The 12,761-nt window shown below is 45.7% G+C and overlaps 1 protein-coding gene across 1 annotated transcript in view; it reads left to right on the plus strand.

Annotated features, from left to right (window-relative positions):
* SLC7A5 (solute carrier family 7 member 5) overlaps positions 1-12,761 on the plus strand; it is a gene marked incomplete at its 5' end in the record, with an annotated part of 34,452 nt that overhangs the window by 11,676 nt on the left and 10,015 nt on the right. The window contains one exon of the mRNA XM_010164016.2: positions 1,258-1,383. Within this exon, the coding sequence (XP_010162318.1) occupies positions 1,258-1,383 (126 nt within the window). The remainder of the gene's footprint in view (positions 1-1,257; positions 1,384-12,761) is intronic.

Below are 12,761 nucleotides of genomic sequence, written 5' to 3' on the forward strand. Positions count from 1 at the left end.
TCTCATTGTTGTTGTCAGACCCAGATACTGCAGTCTCTGAAGACTCAGCCTATGGCTATGTCTGAGCCTGTCTATGTCCATATGTTCCAGGAATTCTATTCCCAGCTCTGGCGTGGGCTCTGTGTGCATTTCCCTGAACCCTTACCAATGCAGTTGATTTTTCACAGGCAGGGTAGGATGCAGTGAGCCAATAAGACCCCTTTAAATATCCGAATGCTTCTTCCTCCTCCTGTGGTTTTATATCATAGAATCATAGAATGAGGGTGATGGGGCAAGAGGGCAAAAAAAGGTAGGAAATTAGGCTTCATTAGTTGCATTAATCACAGCTGCATTAACTTGTAGGTGATGGGAGCTTCTGAGCCAGCAAAATGCTGTACAGGGAGACAGCACAGTCAAGTACAAGAGTACACCGTGCAGCCCTCTCTGCCATCACCGCGGTGTGCGGCACTGCTCAGTGTCTCTGAGAGTCTGCAGGACCATCCCCAGCACCGCTGGTCAAGCAGAGGATGAAGGTTTCCTCAGATCTGTCTTCTCTTCCCATCTGTGCTGCTGACCTGCAGGCGTTGTTTGTCTCAGGACTTGCAGAATGTGGCAGGATAGGGATGGCTCTTCCTTTAGATGTATGCAGCGGGCAGCACGGTGTGGCCTCGATAGCCTTTTAGGTGCTCTTGTTATACAAATAACTATAGATCCTATCTGGATCTATAGTTACTTGTATATATGTTATTTGTCCTGAGGCTTTTATGGTGTTTTCACACAACTGCAGCATTCCAGAAACACAGAATCATAGTGGTTGGGAAAAACCTTTCAGATCATCGAGTCCAACCATAAACCCAACACTACCAATTCCACCTCTAAACCATGTCCCTCAGCACCTCATCTACCCATCTGTTAAATCCCACATTGGACTGACTTAACAGGGATTGCAGCAGAACACTTTGCTGCCATGGTTGTGGTAATCACTGTTATTTATATGCCCTCAGAATACACTTTCCAGTGCAGTGGGGCAGTTCCTTGTCCCAAGAAGTGTATGGATTATTTAAACCACCTGTTACCAAAACGAAAGACAGAACAGAGAAGTGCGTGGCTGCAGAGCTGTGCTTTTGAAAAGTTTCTATTTTAGGACACCACTCTTTGTGTTTCCTTAAGTTTTAGCAAAAAAACCCAAAAACCCAAATGCCAATTTATCATAATTTGTTTTGAGTTTTAAGCATTTCACTGAAAACTGATGTCTCTCTTCTTGTCTGTTTCCCTTAGTGCTCCTCACAGCAGTGAACTGCTACAGCGTGAAAGCTGCTACTCGTGTTCAGGATGCCTTTGCTGCGGCAAAACTGCTGGCTCTGGCTCTGATCATCATTCTTGGCTTCGTGCAGCTTGCAAAGGGTGAGTATGTTTCCCTTTTGTTTTGAAGGTGCTGTGCAGTTAAAGCAGAATCTGGGAATCAGGGAGAAAACCCAAGAGTCCTAACCCAAGCATTTCAGAGCTAGCAGAAATGCTTTACAAGCATCTTTTGTTCTCTTGCATACTTGGGTGATATTTCCAGCTCATGCTTTGCAAAGGGCTGAACACTTTTGTGCATTTTATTTATGAGATTACATATTTACTTTGCTGAAGTTATTCTGGATTTCATGCTGCTGGAACCCAGCATATATCACCCAAGGTCTTTTCTATTTAATGCACTTATTATGCGGCCTCTCCCTTTGAGATTGCAGAGCTGCCAAGTCTCCAGGGAATGGAAATTGCTGTGTCTCTCAAAAGTCTTTTCTGTAACTGGTGGCTGGTCATGGCCATTTTCTAGTAGAGAAGCATCTGTATGTGCAAACCAACCCTCAGACATTTTAATTCTTTCCCAAACTGCCCCTGTGCATTTCTCTTCTTCCTGTTTCAGCTGTGGAATAGCTTGATTGAGTCCATGGGGTCATACAGGGATGCCTGGGTAAGGCAAGGCTGCGGAAACCACATGATGACCGGTGATATTAGGGCTCTCAGCTGACACTAGCACATGTCTGTCAACTAACAGCTGAAAGAGAAAGATAAAAATTGGAAGATAATACAAATTTTCTGGTGTTTTTGCTCATTTTCTGCATACGCACTTAAAATCCTCTCAAACTCAGGGAGTTGTTTTTTTCCCAAACCCATCTGATTGACTAACCCACACAGATAAGCTTGACTGTGTGCTTTTTTTTGTCTGAGTTTTATGAAAATAAACATTTTTTGGGGAACAGTACAGCCCCTACTTGTTAAATGTGGATAAAATCTATAGATAGTCCCGCTGGTCTCTGCTCTGGGAAGTGTATGTCTGTATGGTTGTGTGTACACGTGGGTTGCCTTAATTCCTGTCTCAGCTATGGGAACCAGTGCTGCCTTTGCAGAATTTCTTGCTTTATCAGAGGTTTTATTTTCTTCCAGCTCAGTGCCTACGCTCAACAGGAACATTGTTTGAGGCTTATCACAAAATATACCTCCTTCCTCTTTATATCTTCCCAGGCTGCTTTGCTCAACATTTTTTCTCTCTTAAAAGGAAAACATAAATCTCTGTTAGTTCTTTAAAATTTTACCAATGAAAGGTCTTTACAATTGTTTTTTGCTTGCAGGTAATAATCTTAATTTGCTTCTTTAGAATCACTTTCTCTCCCTCCCTCTCTGCTGTTCTTTTGTCCTTTTGTTGAAGGTGAATCCCTTTCTACCCTGGTTCCTCAGGTATAAATACATTCATTATATTTCTATTGACTTATATCTGTAGCCAATAAGAGATTTCACTCTTGTTTACAAAAAACCCCATCCTATACTCTTCTGAAGTCTCAGGAGCTTTTTACCTTCTATGAAGCCTGTTACAGTTGAAGTTTTTGGTAGGTCTGGAGCGGTGCAGCTATGACTCGTGCACATCTTGTAGTACAACTCATTTTATGTGACATTTAGTTTCCTGCTAAACCACCTGGGCACTTCCGACAGGGTGAAAGGTAATAAGATCAAAAGAATAGTTAGATAACATCAGAAGGTAAAGATCTTTTCTTCCTGTGTGTGCACACAATGCTCAACATAAAGCAAGCTGCTCCACAGTGGGAACCTTGGGATCTACAGAGGATGCTCCTCACAAAGCCCACGTTTACACCTTGTCCTAAGTAGCACACTGAGTTTGTGTGTCTTAGTTCCTATTTTACAACATCCTGCTTGGGATTCTGCCTGGGCTCTAACGTGGATTTTCTTAATCTCCTTATGGAAGTTGCAAGCTCTCTGGTAAGTCCTTAAGAATCTGCAAGCTCCTTTCATATGCCCTTCCTTGGCTTCCACATACATTTTGCAACTTTCTCACTTTTCTTTAAATCATGCCAGGTAACTTGATGCTTTTATGTACCATGGATGCATCAAGAAGCTGTCTGTCTCTTTTTTTTTTTTCCCCCTTTTTTTCTTCAAGGAAAGCATAGTAGCATCACTTAGAGCATAACTGAAACTGGGAAAGTGCTGCACTGCTCTCCGTCTTCGCTGGGCCAAGAAATGATGGGTGCAAGCTGTGAGGCAAGGGAAATTTAAATTAGCCATTAGAAAAACACTTTTAACTGTAATACAGAGCTCCAGTAAATTGTCCAGGGAGACTGATTCACTGGAGATTTACAAGAACAGGTTAATAAACACCTCTTGGGAATGGTTTAAATGAGTCGGAGCTGCCTTGGAGCAGGGGGACAAACCTGATGCACCTGGAAGCTGCCGTGTTTGTGCTCTCTGGGGCTGTGCTGTGCATTAGTACAGTCCAGAGCTGCTGGATCTTCTCCAGGTGAAATACTACAGACTCAGTCTTTTAAAGTGCTGATGCTTTTAAATGGGTCACTTTTTTTTCCAAAAGCCTGTTTAACCTCTGAGGAGGTGGGTGATCCTGGGTCCCATACACAACCACAGTGCTGTACCTTTGCTGCTCCTCCATGTGCCCTTGTTTTCTTCTACACCAGTTCTAAGGCTTTTTGGACAAAGAACTCTTACCACTACCAACTCAGTAAACTCAGTCCTGAGCCAGCAGCTGTTATTGGGGTGAAACACACCCCAAATTGATTTGTCTGGGGCTGCAGTCTCAGCGGTGAAGGGTTGTGTGTTCCCATGACACTCTGGGTAGTGCCTGAGCAGAGCTGATTAACTTGCTTTGATGGCTCCTGTCCCGTTAGTGATTTATGTTTACACGATCCATAAACAGAGAAGAGGAGCGATACCACAATTTCTTGCTCAAATGTGGAAACTTCTGAGACTTCACAGAACTATGTCTTTCTGTTGACCTTCCCCGCCTTCAGCTTTTGGCTTGTTTTCTTTTTATCCTTTCATTGGATATTTTCATTATTTTCGGAAAAGCAGTTAACATCTCAAGACAAAGAAATATGTGGCAATATTACCCCACGGAAAATAGCGTTTCCTTGTGATCTTTCTGTGGACAGCTGTTTTACATCACTTCTTTCATGCAACATCAAAAGGAGGGTAGAAGTTGGTTTCCTACTTAGACAGCCTTTCAACTGCTTGGAAGTTTGTCTCAGTATAGCTGACCCACTTGGGATGCAATTAGTTTACTAATACAAAAGTTACACTTTTACAAGCCTTTGTGGGGCTGGAGTTGTGGGGTTTTTTTAGAGTTTAATGTCCTGGACTTTAGTGTATTAATGTGTAAAACCTTATGCATGGACCTCCAACTCTACAGCCCACCAGTCTGTAGGACTGAAATAGTATAAATAACTCATAGCATAGACAGGATCAGCAGTTTTTCATTCAGTCTTATAAAAGCTAGGATTATTTTTGGTTCTACTCTCACAAATTGCTTTCTGTCCAGCCACCTCTGGGTATTTTTTGACCATATTCTTGACCTGGTGGGCAGGATGCCTGGGACTAGGTCGTGCAGCTGGTTCAAACAGTGGCTGTGCAGGTTCAAGGGATGTTTTCTGCACTGGATGTGACACGGAGGTGTGTGGTTTGATCTGCAGCTGTGCTCTTCATATCCAATCCTCATCATATCCAATCCATATCCTGTACCTCACAGTGCCTTAAAAACTAAACTAGGCATGAAATGGTTAAAAAAAACAAAACAAACCAAAAAAGTGCAAATCTTTCAGGACACACCCACACTTTTTACATGTGAGGAGTCTCAGGAAAGGTTTTGGTGTAAAAAAATTCTAAAAAGACATATTACAGATATGTTTCAGGTATGTTTTTTTTTCCTGTTGTTGATGTCCTAGAGTTTCTTAAAAGTTTATCTGCCCTTGGGCAGGTCAAGCAGTGAGGTGCTGGTCCTGGATGTCCCTGCACGTTCAGGGAGTGCTGCAGTGCTGGGCTTCAGCCTCACTGTGATTCCTCACCAGCAGTTCTGCTTAAAAACAAACAAACAAAAAACCAACAAAAAAAAAGAATTGGGTATCTGGGACTTGGAGAAATAGAATTTAACACTCATTTAATTATTTTTATTGAACTTATTGTCCCTTTTCCCCTCTTAATGCCTGATTTCTGATCTTAAATTTCTCATCCGTGGTGCCTCGAGTGCCTGTTTGATGGCAGCAGCATTATTCTAACTCCTTTCATTGGGTTTGTCAGAGACCAGAGTTGCATCTGCTGAACAAGCACGGGGTGAATTAAGGACAAAGTAGGCAGGTTTAACTCCAGATATTTGCCATGGAGAGTTTAGACTAGGCAGAGAGTTTTGGTTTAATCTTGTGTTTTGTTTTGTTTTTCAATAGATGTGTACAATATCAGCCAGCACTGGCACCTCCCACCCCAGTATCATTTACTCCTCCTAAAAATGTATTGAGAGGTGTAATTGTGGCTGGAAAATTCTGAACTCGACATGAGAGGGTTTCTGAAAGCACCAAAATGAAGATTCAAACCTTCAGTCATTAACGTGTCCTTAGCACATCTGTGAAGCTTCCTAAAAATACTGTCTCTGTACTTCAGATGTGAGGCAGCATCTTGGTGCTGTGGGGGTGTGTGCAGGTCTGGGTGCTACTTTGATTTATCAAATCCCTTTGTCTTTTGCTAGAAAACACCAGTTTCATCTCTCCCTTTCTCTGTGAGGTTATTTTGCTACGTCCCTGGCCAAACTTTTGTCTTTGCTCTTTTTTTTTCTCTAAAAAATTCAGTGGTTAAGAAAGATCTGAGGGAAGGAAAGTTTACTCACTCTTCCTTTTCTCCCAGATTTTTTTTCCTCTGCTGCCAGTGATCATGTCAGTTGAATGTCCCAAAAAAAGCCCCTTGAGCCAGGTCTGGAGTGAGACCAAGGGGTTTTGCTCTGCAAGCAGCACAGGCTCGGATGCAGCTGGGAGCGTGGGGAGGGCAGGGCTGCTGATGTAGCGGGAAAACTTGATTTCGTGGCTGGTAATTAAAATCTCAGGTTGCCTCGAAGCACAATGGCACACAGATACTAAGAGAAAACAAGAGTGATCATTGTCTGAATTCTCTTGGATTTGTACCTACATTTAATCACACTTGGCCATCCAGAGAGGAATGAGCACTTAGCATAGCTAAAGAAACCTGCCACAAGTTTTCCTTTGACCTGGTCTCATCTCTTGTGTCCACAGGGTCAATCTGAGAGTGAACCTGATCAGCAAGTCCATGCTTAGGAGTTTGGTTTTAATTGATTTTTCTTTTTATTTCCTGCCACATCAGGCATGACCTGCTTTTTTCCCAGCTGAGGGTAGATGCAGCAATGTCTTTGCACAGACTGTGTTGTCATATGCAGCAGGGGAGCTGGTACTGGTGTCTGTGCCCAGAGGGACCAATTCACCCAAGGGACTGACTCTAGGACATGACCTGTGCCATGAGAATCTACTGATGGTGGAGCTGTCGGTGTCTCAAATTAATTTGGAGCCCAAAGCCAAACCAGATGGGTGTTCACCCAGCCAGCCCATGACTAACTCACACTTTAGATCCTCTTTGGCAGATGGGAGGCAAAGCCAATGGGTAATAAACGTCCTTCAAGCTTTTCAGTGTGTCCCTGCAAGTTGAGGCTGAGGCTTGTGCTCAAAAGATGGCAAGAAAAGCGTGCCCTGCAGCTGCCCGTGCTGTTTCTTGTTCCGCTGGCATTCAGAAATGCCACTCTGACATGATTTTCCAGCAGTAAGCTTTGAAGGAAAGCTATTGTGCTTCCCTTACTCACCCTCTTGTTCACGGAGCACATGGGAGAGTGGAAGACTGTACCAAGGGAGAGCATGAACAAGGAAGCTGGGAAAGCTGCCAGCATCCTGCACCTCTAAATCACATCAAGCACATGTTGGAGATTAATCAGGCATCTTAATGCTGGAGGGTTGATACAACACAATTATGTTTTATGAGCCTTTCATTCTCTAATCTTTAATTTCTCTTCCAGCCAAAGAGTGGATGTAAATGCTGAGGCCAGGTGGGCATGGCAGGTTAGCGTGCGAGGCAGCTTGCTTGCCCTGGCTTGGACTGAGAGCAGCGGTTCCTTTCTGCTCAGACAATTTTTTCCTTGCCCACTCTGCCTAGAAAATTTTTGGCAATTATAGATTTAAGGATAGGGTTCAGCCTGCTGGGGCTTTTGTCTTTTTACAAGTACAAAAATGAATGAAATGCATTTAATAACACCAAAAAAAACCAAACCAACCCCAAAAACAACCCCAAATACAGCAGCAGTCAGTCAGCGACCTGTGTTTCTTGTTCTGATCCCTGTGAGTGGCTCTGTACACACACACTGGAAGCTTGGACTTTAATGATGATGGGAACTGCTGTTTGTTTAACAACATTGTCTGGAAGTTCATAGCTGCATTAACTCCTCAGGGTGGAGATGTGCCTTGACATCTGAAAAGCTGCTTTATCCAAGAAGCTGCAGGTTGCAGCCTGTTGCTCATTTTTGGTATCTTGCATGAACTGCCAAACGCTGAGCTTGATCAAGGTCAGTGTCTTGCATTCAAGCCTGAGGAGCACATCTCTGACCTGCTGGAGGACCCTGCTCGCCACGCTTGTGGGCTGAGTGGGTTTTAAGGCAACTGACAGAAGAGGCTTTGTTGGCTTCTCATTATTACAAGTGCAGCTAACCCAACAACACAGACATATTTAACTAGAGAGCAGCTAATACTCTGGTATTTGCTTCTTTGCATCTCCATCTGGATCTCCTCTCTCTGCCTCTCTAAACTCTTTGGTTGCAGCAGAAGCCATCGTTGAAGCCAAAGGTGTATCAGTGCAATCAATGGCTCTGTCTCTGTGTGTCTACATGTGTTTGCATTTCAGATTGATCCTTTCCCACAACCTTCAGCTGCTGGGCTGAAATTAATGACCTTAATGGTGCTAGAGGTGTGAGTGGCAGCCAGGAGGATCTGCCCTCCCCAGATGTTCTTGGCTCTCTTGCATGGCAAGCTGGTTGGCTCTGTTAGCCCCTTCAGAGCCTGGTCAGGTGGCTCATTCTTTGTCATTCTGGATCACAAGTTTCTATGAATGTGGATTGAACTTGTGCAGATATGAAAAGGAAAAATAAAACAAGGTTATGGAAGTGAGTGGAAACCCACTGGGTGGTTTGTTTAGGGTTTGCACCTTGCTGTTAATCTGCTCTATGGGGACAGACACGAGGGCATTGAGGAGGCACCTTTCCATGCTGTGCTAGGGATCAAAGGGAGCCTCTTGATCCAGGGTCTCTGTGTTGCCTCTGTGCTTTCTGGCTCCCAGAGAGGCACATTGCGTTGTGTGCCCTGCATCTCTCCAGGCCTCCCACCGCTGCTTCTGGATCTGCTCCTTCATTTCTCATCAGCAAATGTTATGCTGGCTGATGTGAAGGCTGTGAAATCGGGAGGTGTTTGCTTAGGAGGAGGAGGGTAAAAAGGCTTTTGGGTGATATCGGCAGGATGCAGAGGAGGTGGGAAAGGTAACAACGTGCTCTCTGGCCCAAGTAGTGTCCTGGTGGACCATTGCAAAAGAAGAAGTTGTGAAGCTTGAGCTCTGTGTGGGATTGAGTGAATCTGGGAGCCCAGACCTTTGGCTTCACCCTGGAGGAGAAATAATATTGACAAAACTTCGCAGCGCTGGGAGGAGAGAGGAACTTTTCCATAAAACAGAAGGAAGTCATTGAAATGAGGGGAAGTGTCATAGCCTGTCACAGCTGGTGGTGACCCAGCAGCTCCAGCTCCTCCTTGGGTCCCCTCTTTGCTGGTACAGGGTTTCTGGTGGTGTCTTTCAGACCCATTGCTATGAGACCCAAGTTTAATAGCTCCTGTTCAAAACAGCTTATGTAGCTACTGAGTGTGTGCTTCCTGGGGAGCCATGAGCTGCTGGAGAGATGCTCTCCTAACCCTTGCTCCTGTTTGTTTCTTTATGTCTTGTTTTTCTGACTCAGTCAATTGAACTCTCACTGCTTGTCTCAGGAAATGGCTCAAGAGCTGAGTGGATCTTCTCCTCTGGGGTTTTTCATATATACAGCACATTTCTCCCTCGCTTGGTTTCCTCCATGAGCGAGACACGCTGAGAGCCCCCCTTCTCTTGCTGAGCTCTCTAGATGACTGTTTAGGCAAGTGAAAAATATTTAATTATCATTAAATGCTTTCTGCAAGAGAAGATTGCTGTGCTATTAAAACTGGGATGGACATGACTGGGGAGCAAACAAACATTTTCAAAGAAAGGGTCTGAACACGCAGCGCATGGACCCGAAATAGGTCCCTCCTGCAGAGAGGCCCCAGGTGACCCATCGCTTTGCTGGTGCAATTACCAGAGTCTTGGCAGCTGGCAAGATCAGCAAATGGGGTTTATGTCAGAGCTTGTTACCTTAATTTGGTTAATTGTAGAGCAGAGTGCAGTTGAACAGCCAGTTCAAACCAGGTTTCAGATCACCGGGGTGCCGGGCACGGGTAGGGCATTGCCTAGAGAGCGGTCACAGAGCTGGGAAGATGGGCAGAGCCCGGGATGTGCTCACTTAGGGATGGCTTGATCCATGGGAGCAGTCAAGGCCATGCTTGGCAGCGTCACCTGCACATTTATAACCTTTGATTTGATCCAAAATCTGTAATTCAAACCTGCAGAGTCTGGAGGCTTGAATTGCACGTTCAGGTTTGAAAGATGCAGAATGTCTGGAGCAGAAGTTCATACCTCCATTTTGCACACCAGGTCCTAATGAGTATTAGAGGAAAGAGGTAAGAATTGACTGTGCTGGCCAATCTACCCAGTATCCCCAGTGTCCAACTGGGACCAATAGCAAGCATCAGTGGGCAGGTATAAAAACAAGGGCTTGTGGTGGTTCCTGGACACTTTCTCAGCCTCCAGTGCACCCCCAGGTCCTCTGCACAGAGGAGTTACCTGTATGTGATGGATTTATCTTCCAAGGATTTGCAGGTACAGTCAGACCTCACCCATTGTGTTTTACCACTTGGCCCATGTGGGAAGACACCTGGGATACCTCTCCAGCATCGCTGCTGGAGCTTGGCTTTTTTTGCTCCAAGATGGATAATGTGGTGCCAATTATTTCTGTAAAGGCATTGCTGGCAGGCACAAATTATTATCTTTCTGGTGATCTGCTGGCTGGCAGGGTGGGACAGAGCTTTGTGGTGATGGCAGGAGAGGACGGCTGCTCCAATGGGATGTGATCTTCAGGGTGCTTGTGAAGGAGCCCAAGCTCCTGTCATAGAACCACAGACTGGTTTGGGTTGGAAAGGACCTTAAAGCTCATCCAGTTCCAGCCCCGCTGCCATCAGCAGGGACACCTTCCACTAGACCAGGTTGCTCAAAGCCTCATCCAACCTGGCCTTCAACACTTCCAGGGAAGGTTGAAACTTCTTTGGGCAACCTGAAGTGGTCAGTGTCTCACCACCCTCACAGCAAAGAATTTCTTCCTCACATCTCATCTCCATCTCCCCTCTTCCAGTTTCAAGCCATCACCCCTTGTTCTGTCACTCCCTGCCCTTGTAAGAAGCCCCTCCCCTGTCATGCAACCATGAAGCAGTAAAGCATGAAAGAAGCAAATGTCGTGAACAAGGGGGATCCTGTGGTCACCTGAGAATAAGAGCTTGTTCCCTTGGAGTGGGAAGAGAGAGATCTCGGCTCCTCTGGTTATTTAATCGTGGTCTGACATGTTCCTAAATCCATTTTACCATGGGAGCATAGAGGTGTGAAGTTTAGCAACTCACTGCAAGTTTTTGGAGAGCTACAACTCCTGGTAGGTGAGGCAGGGAGAGGGCGGCGAGGTGTCAGCTCCTCAGGTGTGGAGGAGGAACAAAAACCCCCTTCCTTCCTTACCTGGTCTCCTCTCCTGGCTGCCTCCATGCTGACTTGCCACTCCTTTGCCAGTAGCTGCATTTTGGTGCTTCAAAGAGACAGGTAGGTGTGTGCTGCAGCTGGTGCAAGAGACATGGAGTAATTAATGTCCCACCCATCCATCCTTCTGTCCATCACACCCACCCACCCACAGTGTCATGAAATTCTAGGCTTTGTTTTAATTTCTTTGCCTCAGTGCCGCTCCCGTAGCGCTCCAGCTCTGTCTTTCCCTCTTTGCTTGGGTGTTCTGGGGGGCAGGCAGTCCTGACACACAGCCAAAGTGTCTGCACAGCCCAGCAGGACACCAAATTGGTCTTGGACCCTTCCTTGCCCAGAGGCTGAAGATGCTTGTGGTTCCCAAATGGGTGGCACATCCTGAATCCAGGCATGTGGTTTTGAGGTGGGGACCACCAAGGCTCTCCACCCCTCCTGGCCAGCTGGGTGAGGATGGCAACTCAGCCCTTCCTTGGTGGGCACCAGCACATGGTTTCTGTGTGAGGTTTGGGAAGGCACAGAGCAAAACCTGCAGATGCTTCAGAAAAAGGAACATTTGGCCTGAGAGTTTTTCTGCCTGTGACAAACAGAAAGAGGTTTTGGTGGAGGCTGGTGTCCAGCTGTGGACAAGAAATGGAGGTGTGAGCCCGCAGCCTGATGCTGCTTGTGCCCTGGCTCCTCCTGGGTCAGAGCATCCTCCTGACGTGGTGAATGAGGGTGGTGATCCCTCAGATCTGGTGGGTGCCAGGCTAGAGCACCAGTGGACCTTTGAGAAGACACATCCCTATTTGAAATACCTGGAGAGCTCTCCTAGTCCATCCCTGTGCTGTTCCAGTAGCTAATTACAGTCACTGTTAACAAAAAGTGTGTCTTATTCCCATAACAAAAGACCTGGGAAGAACTTGACTGGTGATTATTCAGGAGAGACAGAAAATAAAGTCAGGAAAGCTGAGCCCCAGGGATGGAGTGGAATGTGATACTGTGCACACCCACCTCTTGCTCAGCCTCATTGTTCACAGCCAAGCCAGGGCATTAATGCTAAATTAAGGTTATATGACTGAACCTATAAGCCAGGAATTAAGTTTAAACTTGCAGCATTAGATCAGTCTCTTTGCATTTCCTGCCTTGCCTGTTAACACCTCTGATGGACAAGTTCTAACCTCACTTTTTAAAAACAATTGGTGCATTTTGCTAAGGAGATTGACTGGCTGAAGGAGCGTTAAATACAACCAGTATATCCCAAAGTAAGTTCAGAAGAGACCTTCCTAGTGCAAGGAGCTGCTGGAACAGAAGGACAAGGCAACATCAGTGGAGAAGTGCAATCTGCAGTGGGATCTGCACAAGGAGAGCCTTGGAAAACTGGTCTTCCCCAATCCTGATTGCCCAGTGCTGCTGCTGCAGATCTTTTGCAGCTCACACCCACAGCATCCCCTTGCAAATGGGATAGCAACCGAGCAGGGAAGAAGGCAGAGGGGAGCTGGTTTTCTGAGTGGTTTTGTGAGCAGAGGGCATTTTGGACACCATGTTAGGAACATCTTTTTGCCCTGGTTAGCATTCAG

Source organism: Antrostomus carolinensis, unplaced genomic scaffold, assembly GCF_000700745.2.
Source record: "Antrostomus carolinensis isolate BGI_N321 unplaced genomic scaffold, ASM70074v2 scaffold11793, whole genome shotgun sequence".
In the NCBI taxonomy this organism is placed as follows: domain Eukaryota; kingdom Metazoa; phylum Chordata; class Aves; order Caprimulgiformes; family Caprimulgidae; genus Antrostomus; species Antrostomus carolinensis.